This window comes from Entelurus aequoreus, linkage group LG18, assembly GCF_033978785.1.
Source record: "Entelurus aequoreus isolate RoL-2023_Sb linkage group LG18, RoL_Eaeq_v1.1, whole genome shotgun sequence".
Classification (NCBI taxonomy): Eukaryota; Metazoa; Chordata; class Actinopteri; order Syngnathiformes; family Syngnathidae; genus Entelurus; species Entelurus aequoreus.
In genome coordinates this window covers 45,044,289-45,067,822 of record NC_084748.1, presented here as the reverse complement: position 1 = coordinate 45,067,822, position 23,534 = coordinate 45,044,289, and the positions used below count along the sequence as shown (strand labels likewise).

Sequence of the window (23,534 nt, the reverse complement as noted above, 5' to 3'; positions counted from 1 at the left end):
TCATGGTTTTAAATTTGGATTTAACTGTAGTTGGTGCACACCTGAAGTCATGACAAACTCAGATACATGTGGATTTGACAAATTGTCCCTGTAGATTTGACCTCAGTTCCAAAATAAATAACTCATTTCACAACGTATGTATCTGCGGCTAATATATGGAAAATGATATATATTTTGTTTTATTTAGTGGGTGCGGCTTATATACCGGTGCGCTCTACAGTCTGGATAATAGGGTGAATATAAAAGAGGGCAGAAATAGATACATATGTTATAAATAATGGGGAAGAGAACGTTACAACACTCCTGACAATAACAACACACATAAACCTTTGCTCGTCACATGCCTGTGCGGGCTGACCTTACAACACGGCACCACCAGAGAGCAGGAAGTGGGTTTGGTTGAGTCACATGAGTGATGTCATCAATGTGCAATACCTGAGCAGCTGCTGACTTGGTTCCTGTCGGGTTCTGCTCCGTCTTGTCTGGGCATGAAATATAATGTGTCTACATTTAGAACAACAGCAGTGCTGATAACAGCGGCGATCACGCTTGATTAAGCAACAGCATGTTTGTGACACTAAAGCCTCCATGTTGCTTGTTTTTGCTGGTCTACCAACAGTTAACAAACCTCCCACTAATTAACCTTGCAACCTAACCCTTACACACATGCATGCAGCGTGGCCGACAGTATCGCGTTTGCTCCTGAGTGTAGTATCGGAACAGTGACAAGATCCTTGCACGTAAAAAAACACTGAGTTCCTTAATATAAACATCCCAATGTCACTGCAAACTTGTATTCTTGGGGATCTCCATCACTTTAGTAACGTGTCATCAAACAGGAAAAATGCATTTCTTCCCATATGCATCATAACAAAAAGGGTAATATTAAAAAAATGGATAGATGATAGTCCAACTCATACCGACTGGTATACACAAGTAGGGTTGCAAAATTCCGGGAATATTCAAAGTTGGACACTTTCGAATGGAATTAACGGGAATGAACATTGAATGCAACATGATAGATCTTGCAGCATGATTATTAGCTAAAACAAGCTGATTTAATGCAAATTCAGTAGAAGTTCAACCCTGCACCGTGCATTCTTCCATCATATGCACAGATAATTCCCAGCATGCTACACACTACAGCAGGGCCATTGAAGCCACACTAGTATTTGAGCCCAAGGACTTCATCCAGTCAGGTAAGTGTTGATGATATTACTGGGGTAAATATATTTGATCTATGGTATTTAAGTGTAATAGAGGTGTAATTGCTTATTACTGTGTGACTGTAGACTACTCCAGCAGACTTCCACTCAGTATAGCTAACTGTTCCTGTACTTGTTAAATGATTTTGGGGCCAATAACGCTAATTAGCTATGTTTATGTATCACCACAGTCTCATAATGAACCGAAAATATTTCTCCATCAGCCATGATGCTAATTTTCTCTATGTTAAATCCCATTCATTCATGCTAAAAGCGTTAGCGATCCGAATTGACCTTTTTTGGGATCTGTAAAGTTCAACTAGCAAATACTAAATCAAAACGAGTAGTTTCCTCTGCCTTCTGTTCTGCTAGCCATTCTGTTGTCATACAAGAATGTAGCTTATAGTTTGATTTAGCATGCTGATTAAAGGCATACTGAAATTAATTTTTTTTTATTCAAACGGGAATAGCAGATCCATTCTATGTGTCATACTTGATCATTTCGCGATATTGCCATATTTTTGCTGAAAGGATTTAGTAGAGAACATCGATGACAAAGTTCTCAACTTTTGGTCGCTGATAAAAAAAAGCCTTGCCTGTACCGGAAGTAGCGTGACGTCACAGGTTGAAAGGCTCCTCACATTTCCCCATTGTTTACACCAGCAGCGAGAGCAATTCAGACCGAGAAAGCGACGATTACCCCATTAATTTGAGCGAGGATGAAAGATTCGTGGATGAGGAACGTGAGAGTGAAGGACTAGAGTGCAGTGCAGAACGTATCTTTTTTTGCTCTGACCGTAACTTAGGTACAAGGGCTCATTGGATTCCACACTTTCTCCTTTTTCTCAGAATCAGAATCAGAATAGTTTTATTGCCATTGTTTGAGAAGGGGTTCACAAACTAGGAATTTTTCTTGGTGCAAACGTGCGACATCATTCTATTGTGGATCACGGATTTGTATTTTAAACCACCTCAGATACTATATCCTCTTGAAAATGAGAGTCAAGAACGCGAAATGGAAATTCACAGTGACTTTTATCTCCACAACAATACATCGGTGAAGCACTTCAGCTACGGAGCTAACGTGATAGCATCGGGCTTAACTGCATATAGAAACAAAAGAAATAAACCCCTGACTGGAAGGATAGACAGAAAATCAACAATACTATTAAACCATGGACATGTAACTACACGGTTAATGCTTTCCAGCCTGGCGAAGCTTAACAATGCTGTTGCTAACGACGCCATTGAAGCTAACTTAGCTACGGGACCTCACAGAGCTATGCTAAAAACATTAGCTATCCACCTACGCCAGCCAGCCCTCATCTGCTCATTAACACCCGTGCTCACCTGCATTCCAGCGATCGACGGAGCGACGAAGGACTTCACCCGATCATCGATGTGGTCGCCGGCTAGCGCGTCTGCTATCCTCAAAGTCCTCCTGGTTGTGTTGCTGTAGCCAGCCGCTAATACACTGATCCCACCTACAGCTTTCTTCTTTGCAGTCTTCATTGTTCATTAAACAAATTGTAAAAGATTCACCAATACAGATGTCCAGAATACTGTGGAATTTTGCGATGAAAACAGTGCTTTTTGTATTGGATACAATGGTGTCCGAATACTTCCGTTTCAACCCTTGACGTCACGCGCATACGTCATCATACATAGACGTTTTCAACCGGAAGTTTCGCGGGAAATCTAAAATTGCACTTTATAAGTTAACCCGGCCGTATTGGCATGTGTTGCAATGTTAAGATGTCATCATTGATATATAAACTATCAGACTGTGTGGTCGGTAGTAGTGGCTTTCAGTAGGCCTTTAAGTGTTCATTTATTCATCCAGCCTATTTCTATTCATTTGTCCATCAGTCAAATATTTTTAAAGACTACTCCAATTGATTAGCTGACTATTTATATCTGAGTGGCATTGCATTAGTGTTTTACAAGAATTAATAAATACAAACAGAATAATGCCACGTACACCATCTGATGTGTGGAGACATTTCACCCCAACCAATGTAGGCGGAAAGGCTGTGTATATTTGCAAATACTGTGCAAAGAGCTCCGTCAAAAATGACACAAAGATGCAGCAGCATATAGACAAGTGCCCAATAATATATCATTATTGTAATTCCCCATTCATTCCTATATACTCCCATTAATTCCCATATTTTTGAATAATCAAAAAATGGTCAATATTTCCAAACTTCCCGAGCTTAAGTTCCCGTGGTAAATTTCCGTAAAGTTTACCGGAAACTTTCCACCCCTTTGCAACCCTATACACAAGCTATGGAGATGATATCAGTAGAAAAAACTGCATTTAGTTTAGATAATAATGAGTCATATATTGGAATATGTGAGCCATTATTTAAATTAGTTTTAACTATTAAATGAACTAAAAATATGACTTATTTTATCTTTGTGGAAAATATTGGACACAATGTGTTATCAAGATTATGAGATGCAATTTTTTTTAAAATGTTTTTATTTTTTATAAATGTCTGTAATGATAATGTCAATGAGGGATTTTTAATCACTGCTATGTTGAAATTGTTATTAACATTGATACTGTTGTTGATAATATTCATTTTTGTCTGACTGCTTTTGGATTGTTTTGAGTCATGTTTGTGTGTCCTCTCAATTGCTCTGTTTATTGCTTTTCTGAATGCTGCTGGGTCGGGTTTGGTTTTGGAATTGGAATTGCATTATTATGGTATTGTTGTGTATTCTTTTGTTGGACTGATTAAAAAAAAAACAAAAAAAACACTGTGTGGTGACTCTTTTCACGCGTGCGGTGTTCCACCCTTTTGTCACTTGTTAGGGCTGTACTATTATTGCAGAAATAATCATGATGATGATTATTCTTGAAAGGGACAAGCGGTAGAAAATGGATGGATATTGAAATCTCGATTAATAACACAATTATTCATTAGTTTGAAAACATGAATATTTATTTTACCACTAAAACACAACTTTAAATATAATGTAAAAGAAGAATATATAAATTAGTTACAAATAAACCACAACTAGTAAAATAATGATAATAGTAACAAGAAATTTAAATAATAGCAATACAAAAAAAACCAACAAAATTCTGTTTTTCCGTAAATTTTTTAAACCTTTTACACCAGGGGTGCCCACACTTATCTGCAGGTGAGCTACTTTTCAATTGATCAAGTGGAGGGGATCTAGCTCATTCATATAATTTATATGTATTTATTTATGAAAGAGACGTTTTTGTTAACAAGTTAAAGGTGTTTAATGATGTTTAACACATATAGGTTGCTTTCTTTCATGAAGACAAGAATATAAGTTGGTGTATTACTTAATTCTGATGACTTGCATTGATTGGAATCAGACAGCAGTGTTGATAACGTGCGCATTTTCGAATGGAGGAGAAAAAGGTCCTCCTTTCTGTCCAATAGCACATGAAAGTGGTTGCTTTTTGGCATCTTATTTGCCCAGATTCCACACTCCTTTTTATACACTTTACAAGAAATACATTTGCGGCAAACTCCGTAGCTTGTGTGCGCTAGCTTTCTGAGATTTTGAGCTTCAAGAGGTCGTCACCTGAAATGGTTTTCACTCCACAGGTGTGCTTGAAGCTCATCGAGAGAATGCCTAGGGTTGGGTATCGAGTATCGATTGGAACCGGGACTAACTTTCCGATTCTCCCGGAATCGTTCAAAAGTTTAAATTTCGATTCCTATTTTCGATACCAGTCCGCCGACCGGAAAAAAAATATGTCCGCCGAACCGGAAGAAGAAGACGCTGAACACCAACGAAGAAGCGCCCACCGCCGGAAGTGTTAGCATAGCCGAGCGAGTCAGTCAAGCTCAAGCATGGATATCGGGCGTCGGCGGTCGAAAGTGTGGCTTTACTTTACAAAAAAAATGAAATAACCGCGAAATAACAGAGCTCCATGTCCATCAAGAAACGAGTGGAGAGAGAGCTGCAGATGTACCAGGACGTTCCACCGATACTTATGTCTGACGACCTTGCTACATGGTGGTGGTCCGGTGGAACCAACAAAAGACTTATCCTTTGCTGTCAGATCTCGCTTTCTCCTATTTATGCGTTCAAGCTTCTTCCACACCCAGCGAACGTGTATTTTCCACAGCAGGAGACACTATCTGTCCAGAACGCTCATGCATCCTGCCTGAGAAGGCGGATATGGTCATTTTCCTAAACAAGAACTGTCTCTGATTTTATACTGTACCTGCTGCTAATCTGGACTGGGTTTTGCAAGTTGTTTCTTATTGTTTATTTGCTTTTCTGCACCAGGTTAGCCCATCAGTGGGAGCACGGTAACATTTTTTAAGTACCTGCAGCATCATACACTTGTGTATGTAAATGTGTTTTCATGAGGTTTCCTGCAGCATCATACACTTATGTGTAAAGGTGTTTTCATGAGGTTTCCTGCAGCATCATACACTTATGTGTAAAGGTGTTTTCATGAGGTTTCCTGCAGCATCATACACTTATGTGTAAAGGTGTTTTCATGAGGTTTCCTGCAGCATCATACACTTATGTGTAAAGGTGTTTTCATGAGGTTTCCTGCAGCATCATACACTTATTTGTAAAGGTGTTTTCATGAGGTTTCCTGCAGCATCATACACGTGTGTGTGTAAATGTGTTTTCATGAGGTTTTCAAAAATAAAGCTCTCTTGACGAAAAGTGTACCCCTGGGAAGATGTATTCATAATTTATAATATTTATATTCAAGTTCATAGATTTGATATTTATATTCTAGTTGAAAACAGCCCTGTGAGGAATTTATAGTAAAGTTCATAAAAAGTTAATAGAACTAAAATTTGATGGAGAATGTCAGACTATTTCATTCAGAAAGACTGTAGGTTAGCTAGCTCATTTAAAATATCCTGAACTTTTTTTTGACCCTGCCTCTTAAAAGAATAGGAATCGGAATCGAAACAAAGAATCGGAATCGGAATTGGTATCGTTCAAATTCAAACGATACCCAACCCTAGCCAAGAGTGTGCAAAAAGTAATCAGAGCAAAGAGTGAAGAAACTACCATATAAAACATGTTTTTTTTAGTTATTTCACCCTTTTTTGTTAAGTACATAACTCTACATGTGTTCATTCATAGTTGTGATGCCTTCAGTGACAATCTACAATGTAAATAGTCGTGAAAATAAAGAAAACACATTGAATGAGAAGGTGTGTCCAAACTAGTGTTGTACCGATACCAATATTTTGGTACCGGTACCAAAATTATTTCGATACTTATCGGTGCTTTTCTAAAGAAAGGGGACCACAACATTTCTTATTATTGGCTTTATTTTAACAAATAATCTTAGGGTACATTAAACATATGTTTCTTATTGCAAGTTTGTCCTTAAATAAAATAGCGAACATACAAGACAACTTGTCTTTTAAGTAGTAAGTAAACAAACAAAGGCTCCTAATTTAGTCTGATGATATATGCAGTAACATATTGTTATGAATTATCATTCTATTATTTTGTCAAATTTATTAAGGACAAGTGGTAGAAAAATAATTATTAATCTACTTGTTCATTTACTGTTAATATCTGCTTACTTTCTCTTTCAACATGTTCTATCTACACTTCTGTTAAAATGTAATAATCACTTATTCTTCTGTTGATTGATACTTTGCATTAGTTTTGGATGATACCACAAATTGGGGTATCGATCCGATACCAAGTAGGTATAGGATCATACATTGGTCATATTCAAAGTCCTCGTGTGTCCAGGGACGTGCGGACTGGTACTTTTCAGAGGTGGCATAGTACCGAAAATGATTCATTAGTATTAGTACTATTCTAATACCGGTATACCGTACAACCCTAGTCCAAACGTTTGGCCTGTACTGTACTTTGGCCAATCATTCCTATTCATATTAGGACAGTGCAAATAGTGTGTTTTAATGTATCCGAGGGTTCTGATGGACACATCTGAAAGGCCTATTTGGACGCAGCAGAAATGAAGGTGAAGAGAAGACTTGGAAATAAGACTCTCACTATGAGCATGAAGTGGATCAGGCACAGGAAGTCAGCTGGACAGTGTGAGTCTGTCCCTCAGCAGACCTGTGCAGCATGTGTGGGTCTCACACCAGAATTACCGGTAAATAGAGCTACTGTAGTTGGGGCCTCAAAAAAGGACGGTACACAAGAACCACTATAGCTGCAATTCCGTCCAACAAACAGCAGGACAAAGATGGAAATATCAAATTTCATCCTGAGAATCGATGTTCTCTGCGCAAGACATTTAATTTTGATCCATTTCTTTGCTCAAAGTTACACACTGTTATGTAAAACAATGTTTTTCAACCTTTTTTGAGCCAAGGCACATTTTTTGCGTTGAAAAAATCCGGAGGCACACCACCGGTAGAAATCATTGAAAAATGAATTCAGTAGAGAGTAAAAAGTTGTCGTCGCAATTGTTGGATATGAATTCAAACCATAATCAAGCATGCATCAATATAGCTCTTGTCTCAAAGTAGGTGTACTGTCACCACCTGTCACATCACGCCATGACTTATTTTGAGTTTTCCTGTGTGTAGTGTAGGGATGATGTTCGAAACCGGTTCTCCCGGTTGTTCGATAAGAAAAGAACCGATTCCATGGACTCGAATCCCTTTTTGAGAACCGGTTCCCGTTATCGAGGCCACTATAGTAAAGAAAAAGAGTTGGTTCTTTATTCGAATCCCTGGGAACCAATCCCGTCCCACAAGAAATGCCCTGTGGAACATCACAGGATATGACGTAGTTTAGTCATTAGACTGAGCTACTGTGGGACATCACAGGAAATGACGTAGGTCAGTCATTAGACTGAGCTACGTCATTTCCTGTGATGTCCCACAAGCAACAAAAATAATGGACCGGAAAAAAACGCCTCAAGGCATGGCTATTCACCTATAGTGATCACAGAGACAGGTTGTTTTTGTGTTACTGTATATATTTGTTTTTCTGAAAAATCCCACTTAATATACTTTGGGAAAAAACAGTCAATTTTTTTTTTTTTTTTTTTTAGGGGGGGGGGGGGGTAACAGTCAATATTTATTTATTTATTTTGTTTTATTTTTTTCTTATAAAATAAAAGTGAGCTTTTGTTAAACCAAATATTGTGTTTTTTCCATATACAACAACCTATCTGGATTCTATAAGAGAATCGATAAGAGGATTCGATAATGGGCTCGAACTCGATAATTTCTTATCAAACATCATCCCTAGTGTAGTGTTATAGTTCTTGTCTTGCGCTCCTATTTTGGTGGCTTTTCCTGTTTTGTTGGTATTTTCCTGTAGCAGTTTCATGTCTTCCTTTGAGCGATATTTCCCGCATCTACTTTGTTTAGCAATCAAAGATATTTCAGTTGTTTTTATCCTTCTTTGTGGGACATTGTTGATTGTCATGTCATGTACGGATGTACTTTGTGGACGCCGTCTTTGCTCCACAGTAAGTCTTTGCGGTCGTCCAGCATTCGGTTTTTGTTTACTTTGTAGCCAGTTCAGTTTTATTTTGGTTCTGCATAGCCTTCCATAAAGCTTCAATGCCTTTTCTTCGGGGCACTCACCTTTTGTTTATTTTTGGTTTAAGCATTAGACACCTTTTTACCTGCACACTGCCTTCCGCTGTTTCCGACATCTACAAAGCAATTAGCTACCGGGTGCCACCTACTGATATGGAAGAGTATTACACGGTTACTCTGCCGAGCTCTAGACAGCACTGACACTCAACAACAACACATAATTTGCAGATTATAATTATCGGTTTGTAAAAATATTTTTAACCCAAATAGGTGAAATTAGATAATCTCCACGGCACACCAGACTGTATCTCGCGGCACACTAGAAAACACTCATGTAAAAGATGAATGTCCAAAGCAGGAGAAGACGCTGGTTCTTAGGAGAATATGGAAGGCAGTTAGCTACCAGGGAATATTTGAGAGAGCCCCAGTAGAATCCAAGGCCAATAAACACAAGCTAGCCCGAGTACAGTAAATCTCACATGGAGCGCTTGGACTAACATGGATATGCTGGCTAAAATGCCAAGAAGCTGGCCTTGTTAAGCCCTCTCACGTTGTGTCTGCTACAACAACCCAAGAAAAAGTCCCACTTTTGTACTTTCTCCCTGAAGTCATGTGGCGCCTCGTGGAGTCCGGCCAAAGCTCATACCGGCTCAAAGTTCGGCAGGCGAGACAAGGGACAACTCGGCAGAACTGGCTAACATTCAAATGTTACAGCGTGATAAGCGGCGAGGCAGGAAATGTCACAGAAAGTGTTCGTCACTAGAGACATGACTTTGTTTGGATGCAGGAGCTACTTCACAGTACAAGACTTTATAGATCAGATAAAAGGCAGAGTGTGTTGGCATGGAAGTCAAACGGCCTTATTCAGTAGTGTCTTGGCAACTGATACTAAAGGCTGGACTACACTGAAATTCACGTCATGTAGCTTGCATCCCCCTTAATAGAGACAGAACCTATTTTGTTGCCATCGGTTGTGATTTTAGAATATATATATGTGTATTAATTACATTTCAATGTCCTCAAACTGTGCTTTATTTTCTCAATGTGGACTTCCACTGTTGGAGTTAATGCATTTTTTGTCTTTTACGCATTGAAATCAGAAAGGACGCGCCAACTTCGGAAATGCGCAACCTTTCTGATTTCAACGCACAAAAAGACACAAAGTGCATTAACGCCAGACAGTGGAAGTCCATATTTGAGAAAAATAAAGCACAGTTCGAAGACATTAAAATGTCGGGACGCAGATTTTTCTTCCTTCTGCGGGTCAAAACTCCGATTTACTTGTTTTTTTATATCGATTATCGCTTTGCGCCGATGTTTTGTTTTGTTTACATATGCCGAGTCAATTTTCCGTCCCCGTTTATTGCGTTTTTATTGGTCGACTTCAAAGTACCGTATTTTTCGGAGTATAAGTCGCACCGGCCGAAAATGCATAATAAAGAAGGACAAAAACATATAAGTCGCACTGGAGTATAAGGCGCATTTTTTGGGACAATTTATTTGATAAAAGCCAACACCAAGAATAGACATTTGAAAGGCAATTTAAAATAAATAAAGAATAGTGAACAACAGGCTGAATAAGTGTACGTTATATGAGGCATAAATAACCAACTGAGAACGTGCCTGGTATGTTAACGTAACATATTATGGTAAGAGTCATTCAAATAACTATAACATATAGAACATGCTATACGTTTACCAAACAATCTGTCACTCCTAATCAATAAATCCCATGAAATCTTATACGTCTAGTCTCTTACGTGAATGAGCTAAATAATATTATTTGATATTTTACGGTAATGTGTTAATTTCACACATAAGTCGCTCCTGAGTATAAGCCGCACCCAAACTATGAAAAAACTGCGACTTATAGTCCGAAAAATACGGTAATGAACTTTCCGGTACAATTCCTTAAATTTTGATTCGCCGAAAGTTTTATCAATCACAAATACTGCATTTGCGGTATTAGGACTCCCGCGTGTTATTATTTTTGTCAGGGCCTTGTGGGCCTGCTCAGTGGCCTTGTGGTTAGAGTCATACCAAAGACTATACAAATGGGACCCCGTTACCTCCCTGCTTGGCACTCAGCATCAAGGGTTGGAATTGGGGGTTAAATCTCCAAAAAATGTTTCCCAGCCGCGGCCACCGCTGCTGCTCACTGCTCCCCTCACCTCCCAGGGGGTGGAACAAGGGAATGGGTCAAATGCAGAGGTTGATTTCACTACACCTAGTGTGTGTGTGTGACTATCAGTGGTACTTTAACTTAATTTCCCTTGTGGATCATTAACATTTGTCTAAGTCTAAACCCAAGAAGTGAAGATTCAATGAAAAGTGGCTTCCGGAGCCAGTTTTCAGCAAATGTCTCACTTATGAAGATGCAAAGATGTTTTGCACGCCATGTAAACGGGCTAATAAAGAAAACACCTTTTTTACGACCGGGTGCACTGGTTTTCAAAGATCCAGCCTCATTAGGCACCAAGAAACATCATGTTACACCTTTCCTGCTTGTCTGCTCCCAGACCGTGGTCGAGGAGCGCAGGGGAGACATTCCCTCTATTGTCGGGGGTAACACCCTCCACTTTACCCGGCAGTGGGTCCCTACAGTTCCGCTCTTTGGTCGGAATGACGAGGCCGTCGATTTGTTACAACTCTTTATTTATGTTTTCCACAAAGCCAAGCAGACATCCACCATGCTATTAACACTTCTGAACATGCTAGCGCTCACTCTCCTAACTTGCCCACTCACTCCCCCCACATACCGCCATTCTTAAAGGGGAACACACAGTTTATGGCCATCACCAAGCCAGAGATGGAATACTAGAGGCATTGAGTGCCATTCTATTAAATGATAAGGAAACTAACTTTCAAAATTCTAAGTTTGTTGGCATTATTTGCCATGAAAGTGTAGATGTGGCGGGCATATGCATGTATGCCCTGGCACACCATTATCATCATTCCATGACTGGAGCAAAACACTTTTTACACTTTTATACTGAAATAAATAAAATTTAAAAAATATAGAAAAAAATACCGGCACCGGTAAAGTTTGGACCTATGAAGGAAAGAAGAAAGTGGATGAATGTTTATAACTGAATACATTTACATATGCATAAAATGTGTTTTCTTTAGGATAATTTTTTGAATGAATTATGTAAAGTTTATGACAACCTTTTTTCCAAAACACAATATAGAATGTGAGGTATAACAGGATAATGCACACCTTTATCATTTGTTTTCAAAACCAAAAATGTACTGCGGGACCCCATTTTTATGACTTCATGGGGTCCCTAGCGCCAACACTGAACTTTTGTAAAGGCTAGAACCAATTACTCACGTTTACATAGTTTCTTATGGGGAACTATGCTTCACTATACGAACTTTTCAGTTTATGAACCATGCTCAAGAACCAATTAAGTTCGTAAATCGGGTTCCACTCCAGGTCCTTAAATAGTCCTTCTACAGAGGATATTATGCATCTAAATCAGTGGTTCTTAACCTGGGTCCGATCGAACCCTAGGGGTTCGGTGAGTCGGCCTCAGGGGTTCAGCGGAGACACACCTGACTCATTGTGTAAATAAAAACTTCTCCCTATCGACGTATTATGGATACCCCGAAACAATGTTCCCTCTAATTTTCCATCTGATTTGCAGGTGTGTAATTTGTTGTTGTTCATGCACGGTTCATTTTGTGCACCAGTAAAAAAAAAACATATAACTGTCATGAATTCGAAAAAAAAATAACATTTTATTTTTCACTAAAGAAGGGTTCGGTGAATGCGCATATGAAACTGGTGGGGTTCGGTACCTCCAGCAAGGTTAAGAACCACTGATCTAAATAATCGATGACTTAATGTACTCCTATAGCAGACCTGGGCAAAATGCGGCCAGTTATGATTTTCAATCCTTTAACATCAAAACTGTAGCCTCCATTATGATGTGCAGTGCTGTTTTTAAAATACCGTAAGTGTTGAACTATAGAAAGTATTTCAATGGTTGAAATCTGCGCTTTTAAGTGTTATACAAATAAAAACGGTAATACAGCCCTTTGAGACACTCGTGATTTAGGGCTATATAAGTAAACATTGATTGATTGATATACGTAAAAGCAGCTCAGACGAGGAACAAACCAAAGTGGGCTTTTTTACAACAAATTTCTGCATAAAAGTGATAATATATCATATTCTAGGTGTTTATTACCCTTTGCATTCATATTTTGCTGTTTTGTTAAATTTTTGTTGTCTTTTGCATGATTGTAAAAAAATACACAACTATGGAGGAGCTGGTCTGAGAAGTAAGAGGAGCGACGTTCTTATGTTGTTTATATTCAGTGTTTTATTGTTCATAGTTAATATTGTAAATCCCACTTTCTTTATTTACTGTACATTTTGGGTGTCCCATTCAGTAAAAAAACTGTAAAATTCCATTACATTTTTTTGAGGTGGTCTGTTTTGAGAATTCTATCGGACGTTGTGACTTTTGGTATAAGTGTTCCTAAAATAAAGGGACCCGAACACACATACTGTACAGCAGATGTTTACATCTAAATGTGTATACATCATTTATACACACATACACATTGGCCCCCCAAACACATTTTTTCAACCCGAGTCAAAATATTTGCCCAGCTCTGTCCTATAGTAACCATTCGCTCGACAAATGTACAGTAACATAAATGTGTTTGAGCTGCCAGGTTCCAATGTGGTGTGCATTTCAGTTGGGGAAACGTCCTTCTAGTGACTAAAAGATGGGCAGAAAAAAAACTAAAAATACACTATAATGCCAAAACAATTTGGCCACCAATCCAAATGATGAGAATCAGGTGTCCTAATCACTTGACCCGGCCACAGGTGTATAAAATCAAGCACTTAAGCATGGAGACTGTTTCTACAAACATTTGTGAAAGAATGGACCGCTCTCAGGAGCTCAGTGATTTCCAGTCATAGGATGCCACCTGTGCAACAAATCCAGTCGTGAAATTTCCTTGCTCCTAAGTATTCCAAAGTCAACTGTCTGCATTATTATAAGAAAAGTAAAGAGTTTGGGAACAACAGCAACTCAGCCAAGAAGTGGTAGGCCACGTAAACTGACAGAGGGGGGTCAGCAGATGCTGAAGCGCATAGTGCAAAGACTTTCTGCAGTCAGTTGCTACAGAGCTCCAAACTTCATGTGACCTTCCAATTAGCCCACGTACAGTAAGCAGAGAGCTTCATGGAATGGCTTTCCATGGCCGAGCAGCTGCATCTAAGCCATAAATCACCAAGTCCAATGCAAAGCGTGGGATGCAGTGGTGTAAAGCACGTCGCCACTGGACTCTAGAGCAGTGGAGACGCCTTCTCCGGAGTGATCAATCACGCTTTTCCATCTGGCAATCTGATGGACGAGTCTGGATTTGGAGGTTGCCAGGGGAACGCTACATTTTGGACTGCATTGTGCCGAGTGTGAAATTTGGTGGGGGAGGAATTATGGTGTGGGGTTGTTTTTCAGGGAGTTTGGCTTGGCCCCTTAGTTCCAGTGAAAGGAACTTTGAATCCTATAATTCCCTGCTCCCAACCTTGTGGGAACAGTTTGGAGCGGGCCACCTTCCTCTTCCAACATGACTGTCCCCAACCTTTTTGCACCACGGACCAGTTTAATGGAGGCATTATTTTCAGGGACTGGCTTTCCAGTACAGCAAAAATAAGTATGTGAAGAATACAACTCACTATAACACCAAACTAGTGGAGTGCTGGGCTTATTTCTTTGCAATAAGATCACTAGCAGGCTACCATCAACCTGCTGGGGACTGCAGATGGAAATCATCCTTTGGCTACAATCTGTCATATATATATATTTTATATAGGGCTGGGCGATATATCGATATGCTCGATATATCGCGGGTTTGTCTCTGTGCGATATAGAAAATGACTATATCGTGATATTCAAATACACTGTCTCTCCTTCTCACAGAGGCTTTAAAACAAGCGCACCTCCTTACATACGTCACATACCGTCACGTTAGCAACGTCACACCCTCCCGCGGTAGTGACATGGTAACGTTAGCTGTGATGCTAACAGCTAACGGTGTGGTTTGAGTGGTAATACGAGAGAGAGAAGGTGCGAATCTGGTAACAAATGGAGGAATAATTAATTCCCAAGAAAAACAGCACGGGGTCCATCGTCTGACGGTGGTTTGGCTTCAAGCGGGAAGATGTCTTTACATGTCAACATCTCCGTTCTGTGCCACACCAACTAAATGCCGAAGCAACTATTTCCACATCAACACCGTAGGACAGTGGTTCTTAACCTGGGTTCAATCGAACCCTAGGGGTTCGGTGAGTCGGCCTCAGGGGTTCGGCGGAGCCTCCGCCACGGAGGTAGAGAGACATCCGACTTATCGTGTAAATAAAAACTTCTCCCTATCAGCGTATTACGGATACCCCAAAAATGTTCCCTCTAATTTTCCATCTGATTTGCAGGTTTTTTGATTGATTGATTGAAACTTTTACTAGCAGATTGCAAAGTAAGAAAATACACAGTACAGTACATATTCCGTACAATTGATTACTAAATGGTAACACCCAAATACGTTTTTCAACTTGTTTAAGTCGGGGTCCACGTTAATCAATTCATGGTAATGTGTGTAATTTGTTGTGAGTTCATGCACTGTGTTGGTTTTGTTCTTTGAACAAGGTGATGTTCATGCACGGTTCATTTTGTGCACTAGTAAAAAAACATACGACTTTTTCTTGAATTTGAAAAAAATAAATATATATATTTTTCACTAAAGAAGGGTTCGGTGAATGCGCATATGAAACTGGTGGGGTTCGGTACCTCCAACAAGGTTAAGAACCACTGCCGTAGGACATATACTATTTGATATGCGCTCATTTTTATGTGACACGTATTGAAATATCTTGTGTGTCATCATGCACAAAAGTGCACTAATAGCTTGTTTTAAAATGTCTCTGACAATCTTGCACTTTCTGTTTTGGAAATGACATGAATGTTTGTGCCACTGCTTAATAACTGTTTAATAAATACACTTTTGGTAAATTGACTTAGTTGTGATTTCCCTCTCTGCATGAACGTTTAAAATGAGCATATATTAATGCAGTATGAAGAAGAATGTTTTAATGTAGACACATAGAATCATCATACTGCTGTGATTATATGCATCAAGTGTTCATTCAAGGCTAAGGCAAAATATGGAGATATTAAAAAAAGGCCATATCGCTCAGCCCTAATTTTATATGTTCATTAATGTGCCTTGTATCATGTCACAAAGTTAGAACAAATATAACAAATGGCAACTTCCTTTAAGGAGTTTTATCGTTCATCTAGGGCAGCACGGTGGAAGAGGGGTCAGTGTGTTTGCCTCACTATACGACGGTCCTGAGTAGTCCTTAGTTCAATCCCGGGCTCGGGATCTTTCTGTGTGGAGTTTGCATGTTCTCTCCGTAACTGCGTGGGTTCCCTCCGGGTACTCCGGCTTCCTCCCACCTCCAAAGACATGCCCCTGGGTATACCATATTTCCTTGAATAGCCGCCGGGGCACTAATTAATTTAAAACCTCTTCTCACTCCTGCGCTTACCAAAAGCATGCGGAATGGGCAAGCATGCGCTAATTATTTTAAAACCTCTTCTCACTCCGGCGCTTACCTTATCATGAAAAGCACATTTAATAAAAAGAACGTTATGGTCTTACCTTTACTTATAAATGAGTCCATGTGCAGCTGCTTCTGATCAAAAGCAGTCTTCCTTATCTTTCTTCAGTTTTAAAAGTCTCTCTGTCTCGATGGAGATATTCCTTTAATTATTACTTCCTGCTTCGATTGAAAGTCCAGTTTAGAAAACTGTTTTATTTTAGATATGTAATCCTCCATGTTAAAAGTGCAAGCAAACGATCGCTGCTCACGCTTGCTGCTTGTTGTCTTCTTCTGCAGCACCGGTCTTCTGCAGTACCAGTTGTCGCAAGAAGGATCACTAGCGCCCTCTACCACCAGGAGGCGGGAGTCATTTAATGACTCATATTTGACCTGGCGGAAGTGCCAAGCATGCGCTAATTATTTTGCAAAACGAGTTTGACCCGGCTGTAATTCTAGGCAGGCGGATACTATATTCCCGGCGGCAATTCAAGGAAATACGGTAGGTTGATTGGCAACACTAAATGGGCCCTAGTGTGTGAATGTTGTCTGTCTATCTGTGTTGGCCCTGCGATGAGGTGGCGACTTGTCCAGGGTGTACCCGGCCTTCCGCCCGATTGTAGCTGAGATAGGCTCCAGCACCCCCGTGACCCCGAAGGGAATAAGCGGTAGAAAATGGATGGATAGTTCATCTTTAAACAAGCTTATTGGTTTGTCTAGTGGGACAGGCGAAAATCAGGGAAAATGCAGTCGTTTATAAATTATTTAATGTTTTTCTGCGGCCCGGTAGCGAATGCATCACAGACCGGTACTGGTCCCCGGACCGGCGGCTGGGGACCACTGCACTAGTGCACAAAGCAAGGTCCATTTCCCTCTTACACACATGTAAGAGGGATGTGTGCTATGGCTATGAGTTGTTTTTTTCCCTTGGCCTTAGTCTGGACCCCTTCTCCAGGGGCCCAGGCTTAGACCGATTTTTTTTTCTCCTCCCCCTCTCCCCCATTGTCTATCTGTATCTTACCTTTTTTGAAAGGGACGCCGGAAGTTGGCAGACCCGTCAGCGATCCTGTTCTGTCTCCCTGTAATGTTTGTCTGATCTTGAATGGGATTAATAAAGTATTTCTGATTCTGATAAAGACATAGATGACAGAGTCTGGTGTGGAGGAACTTGACTGGCCTGCACAGAGTCCTGACCTGAACCTGATAGAACACCTTTGGGATGGATTAGAACGGGGAAGGTTCTTCTTTTGGAAGACCGGTGGAAAATCCCTATAAAGACACTCCGCAACCTTGTGGACAGCCTTCCCAGAAGAGTTGAAGCTGTAATGGCTGCAAAAGGTGGACCCACGTCATATTGAACATTATGGCCACTTCAAGTTCATATGTGAGTCACGACAGGTGGCCAAAATTTGGCTACATAGTTTAAAATATACAGAGTGAGTGCCTTTGAACAATAGCTCCGGTTCACACGAGTTCAGTGGATTGACAAACATATTTCAAAGAACGTGTTTATGTTGTTTAACATCTAGGAAGTCAATAACCTCAAAAATATATTTATACATTAGTTAGGAGTACCGGTAGTATGATTCACTTTATTGTTCTCAAGCTGCCATAACATCCCTTAGTCTTGGAAAACATCGTTTATGAATTATGAATGATGTTTTGCATGAGTTAAAGCTGACAGATGAGTGAAAAGTGTAGTTTGTGTTGCTACATCGTCATGTTGTTCGCTAGTTATGCTAGTTAGGTAGCATCACTCCAATGACAACAAAGACTAGTAGTGACGTCACATTATGTGCACTTTTAATTCAAAACACAAAACGGCGGCAAAAAGGACAACTTTTAGGCCGTGGACGCGCACTGACTAACTAGCTTAAAACTTGCCGTTTTAGCACAAAGTTAAAGACACAACTTCTCCACTCACGTCCTTGTTGGCGGCGTCCGGCTTGAAGAGGTTGAATCTCTGCAGTCTCGCTTTCATCCCATCCGCCATAAAGCTTCCACACTCGGCGACTTTGTACTCCGACTTCACTTCATTCCAAAACTTTGATAATGTCGCTTCTTTTCTTTTTTTTACCCCAACAACAACCAGGGGCGTCACTATGGCTGACAAAGTTGGCGACGGTGTGGCCACGTGACATCCGGGTTGTACCTTTCAAAGTAAGACCACCTTTCGCGCTCGCCATCGTACATGACGCGTCTCTTTAGTTTTGTTCTGAAACGGCTCCACTTCCGTCTTTGGTCCGGATAACGCCTTGTCGGTTGTGTGTACAGCGGCTGAAGGACCACAACTCCGAATTCCGTTGGAAAGTTTACAAATGGACGGTTGGGCGGGTAGTCATTTTCCACTCTGGAACCAAGCAGACATTTTCGCGTCATTTTTGACGTGCGTGGTTTTGGTAAAGACTAATATGTCCGATAATATCGGCCGATAAATGCTTTAAATGTAATATAGGAAATTATCGGCATCGGTTTTATTAAATTATCGGTATCGTTTTTTTGTTTTTTAAATCAACATAAAAAACACAAGATACACTTACAATTAGTACACCGACCCAAAAAAACGCCCTCACACTAATTCACACAAAAGGGTTGTTTCTTTCTGTTATTAATATTCTGTTTCCTACATTATATATCAATATATATCAATACAGTCTGCAAGGGATACAGTCCGTAAGCACACATGATTGTGCGTGCTGCTGGTCCACTAATAGTACTAACCTTTAACAGTTCATTTTACTCATTTTCATTCATTACTAGTTTCTATGTAACTGTTTTTATATTGTTTTACTTTCTTTTTTTATTCAAGAAAATGTTTTTAATTTATTTATCTTATTTTATTTTACACATTTTTAAAAAAGGGACCTTATCTTCACCATACCTGGTTGTCCGAATTAGGCATAATAATGTGTTAATTCCACGACTGTATATATCGGTTGATATCGGTATCTGTACTTAAGAGTTGGACAATATCGGATATCGGCAAAAAGCCATTATCGGACATCCCTAGTAAAGATTTCTGGTGGACTTCATCATTCTACACGTTTTACAACTGTTAATGTTATTAAAACTTTCCTATCCTGGCTATAGCTACTAAAAAAAAACCTTCACGATAGTAACAATTTAGCGCTAATAATTCAGTAAACAATATTTAACAATGGTGTAAATATTACTAGAAACAAAGTGGGTAAACATTGACACCTGGTGGCAGTGGAGTATGCTTCATTAGGGCGCCATGTTGAAATTGCTGTTTTCTTTTTCTTTTTGAGGCCCTAAACCAGTGGTGTGATCATAATTAAAGATAAAAGTAATTTTTAATTTACTTTCCCTAAATATCTAAAAGTATTCATATTCTCTTCGTGTCATATTATGCTCCTTTCAGCGCTGTTTTTAGTTTATAGAGTTTTTTATCCAATCAGAATTCAGCTAGCTTATGTTGCCATGCTGTACCAAATCTGCCCGAAGCCTTCAGAATCAACAATGCTGGCGTCTGCACTGTAAGTGAACAGGGACATACAGTTGATAGACAGTTGCGATAGCCAATCAGATCACGCGTTGTTGTCAGTAAGGCCTTCTAGATGGCCTCAGGCAGATTTATAGTGATGTTATGAGCCAGGTAACCTAAGAACAGCATGCGCAGTAGCCCCGTTTAGGTTGAAGGTAGACATGCCGGCAGCGGGATGTTTTTGATGAGCACGCTGTGGAGTAAACTTTTAAGAACTCAGCCAACACGCCTCGACTGCATCTTTTATGATCAGACAAGACAACACATATATTTGCCAGGCCATTTTCAAGAAGGATATTTAAAGAGAAACTACAATCTTGTGAGACCGTGTCGGCCAACCCCGGAAGCTAGCTCAGCTGTCGGAGGAATGTGAGTTCAGATATTTTATTTCTTGATTTTTTTCACGTTTAAAACGTTTTTGGCAATTTTAATTTTGACAGTACCACATAAAATATGGTTTGATTGCTGATGCGTACGGAGCCCCTAAAGCAGGGGTCACCAACCTTTTTGAAACCAAGAGCTACTTCTTGGGTAGTGATTAATGCGAAGGGCTACCAGTTTGATACACACTTAAATAAATTGCCAGAAATAGCCAATTTGCTCAATTTACCTTTAACTCTATGTTATTATTAATAATGAATGACATTTACACTTAATTGAATGGTTTAAAAGAGGAGAAAACACGAAAAAAAATGACAATTAAATTTTGAAACATAGTTTATCTTCAATTTCGACTCTTTAAAATTCAAAATTCAACCGAAAAAAAGAAGAGAAAAACTAGCTAATTCGAATCTTTTTGAAAAAATTAAAAAAAGAATTTATGGAACATCATTAGTAATTTTTCCTGATTAAGATTAATTTTAGAATTTTGATGACATGTTTTAAATAGGTTAAAATCCAATCTACACTTTGTTAGAATATATAACAAATCGGACCAAGCTAGACAAATCATTATTTCTTCTAGATTTTCCAGAAACATTTTTTTAAAAGAAATTCAAAAGACTTTGAAATAAGATTTAAATTTGATTCTACAGATTTTCTAGATTTGCCAGAATATTTTTATTTTAATCATAATAAGTTTGAAGAAATATTTCACAAATATTCTTCGTCGAAAAAACAGAAGCTAAAATGAAGAATTAAATTAAAATGTATTTATTATTCTTTACAATAATAACATTTTTTTTACTTGAACATTGATTTACATTGTCAGGAAAGAAGAGGAAGGAATTTAAAAGGTAAAAAGGTATATGTGTTTAAAAATCCTAAAATCATTTTTAAGGTTGTATTTTTTCTCTAAAATTGTCTTTCTGAAAGTTATAAGAAGCAAAGTAAAAAAATTAATGAATTTATTTAAACAAGTGAAGACCAAGTCTTTAAAATATTTTCTTGGATTTTCAAATTCAATTTGAGTTTTGTCTCTCTTAGAATTAAAAATGTCGGGCAAAGCTAGACCAGCTTGCTAGTAAATAAATCAAATTTCAAAAATAGAGGCAGCTCACTGGTAAGTGCTGCTATTTGAGCTATTTTTAGAACAGGCCAGCGGGCTACTCATCTGGTCCTTACGGGCTACCTGGTGCCCGCGGGCACCGCGTTGGTGACCCCTGCCCTAAAGGGACATGGAGGGGAAAAAATGTCGCAATACTTTTTGTTGTGAAAAATTCTAACTCTCATAACTACCGTCCACATAATACAATCTTTCCAAAAATATTTTATGGTGGGTCGGGGTGTTGGGTAGGATGCAACTGCATCACTACTACGGTTCCTTTATCGCCCCCTTGTGGTAAAAAATTATAACTCTAATAACTGCCGTCCACATGCTCCAATCTTCCTGAATATTTTTTGGGAGGTTTGGGTTGTTGGGTGGGACTCAACGACATCACTACAGCAGCGCCTGTATCGCCTACTAGTGGTGAAAAATTATAACTCTCTTGAAGGTGGTTTGAATGTTGTTGAAGAATGTGGGAATTGTGGAAGTTTGAAAAAATGGCCAATTCATTTTGAATGGGGAAAATGCCAAAAAAAAAAAAAAAAAAAAAAAAAAAAGGAGTTATGGGAAATCCGGGATTTTTTTTTTTTATAATTGTTGAAGTACAGCACACAATTCCTGAACAGGAAGTTGGAACGGTTTGAATCAGATGAAAAATGTGGGAATTGAAAAATGTCCAATTCATTTCAATGGGAGTTTCAGAAAAATTGGGAATTTCGGGAAAAGCGGGAATTTTTTTGAAAATGGTAAAACACTTGAATGTTCTGAATGAGTTGAAATGGCTGGTGTTGGAATTTTTCAAATCGGTCGAGAAATGTTGAAGTAGTAACATGTTGAATTGAGAAATGGTGTTACGGAATTCCTGGAATTTCGGGAAAACCAGGAATTTTTCCAGTTCAAAAAACAACTTTGGTTTTGGTCCTGATTAAGAGGAATGTTTTGACGGTGGAACGGTTGAAGTGGGTTGAAAAATGTGGGAGGAGTAGTCGCCAGAAAAAAGGGTGCAAATAGGGCTTTGGAAAACCAGGAATTCTGGAAAATCCTGGAATTTTTTTGAATTTGGAAAAAGGGTAGTTTAATTTTTCCAGGATGGTGGAATGTGTTGAAGGCAGAATGGTTTGAATCGGTTGAAAAATTTGGAAATGGGGGAAGTTTGAAAAATGGCCAATTCATTTTGAATGGGGAATATGCAAAAAAAAAAAGGAATTATGGGAAACCCGGGAATTGTTTTTAAAATAATTGTTGAAGTAGAGCACACAATTCCTGAACAGGAAGCTGGAACAGTTTGAATCAGATGAAAAATGTGGGAATTGTGGAACTTTGAAGAATGTCCAATTCATTTCAATGGGAATTTCAGAAAAATTGGTAATTTCGGGAAAAGCGGGAATTTTTTTGAAAACGGTAAAACACTTGAATGGTTTGAATGAGTTGAAATGGTTGGTGTTGGAATTTTTCAAATCGGCCGAGAAATGTTGAAGTAGTAACATGTTGAATTGAGAAATGGTAATACGGAATTCCTGGAATTTTGGGAAAACCAGGAATTTTTCCAGTTCAAATAACAACTTTGGTTTTGGTCCTGATTAAGAGGAATGTTTTGACGGTGGAACGGTTGAAGTGGGTTGAAAAATGTGGGAGGAGTAGTCACCAGAAAAAAGGGTAGAAAAAAGGGCTTTGGAAAACCAGGAATTCTGGAAAATCCTGGAATTTTTTTGAATTTGGAAAAAGGGTAGTTTAATTTTTCCAGGATGGTGGAATGTGTTGAAGGCAGAATGGTTTGAATCGGTTGAAAAATGTGGAAATGGGGGAAGTTTGAAAAATGGCCAATTCATTTTGAATGGGGAAAATGTCCCGGAAAACCTGGAATTCTGGGAAATCTGGGAATTTTTGGAATTTGTCAAGGGAAAGTCTTTACTGCTTTGGAGCATTCAAACAATAACAAATAGATGAATTTTGGTTTAGAATACCATATTTGTGAATGCTTTGGAGCATTCACACAATAATAAATCAACTAAACGAAATGAGCTCGTGGGAACATACTTTTTCCCACCCTTCCAGTACAAATGGTTCCCGGGCGAGGCCACCACTGCTGCTCACTGCTCCCCTCACCTCCCAGTGGGTGAACAAGGGGATGGGTCAAATGCAGAGGACACATTTCACCACATATAGTGTGTGTGTGACAATCATTGGTGCTTTAACTTTATGTTGT

General features: G+C 39.1%; 1 protein-coding gene across 5 annotated transcripts in view; it reads right to left on the bottom strand.

Moving 5' to 3' along the window:
- The window catches only part of tbc1d1 (TBC1 (tre-2/USP6, BUB2, cdc16) domain family, member 1), a 122,706-nt gene that overhangs the window by 92,645 nt on the left and 6,527 nt on the right, over nt 1-23,534 (bottom strand). Inside the window, exon 1 of one of the 5 annotated variants that reach the window (XM_062027227.1) lies at nt 18,262-18,665. The exons of the other annotated variants lie outside the window; for them this stretch is intronic. Coding sequence (XP_061883211.1) covers nt 18,262-18,330 — 69 coding nt within the window. The 5' untranslated portion in view covers nt 18,331-18,665. Of the gene's footprint in view, nt 1-18,261; nt 18,666-23,534 lie in introns of those variants that run through there. 5 annotated transcript variants of the gene reach the window in all.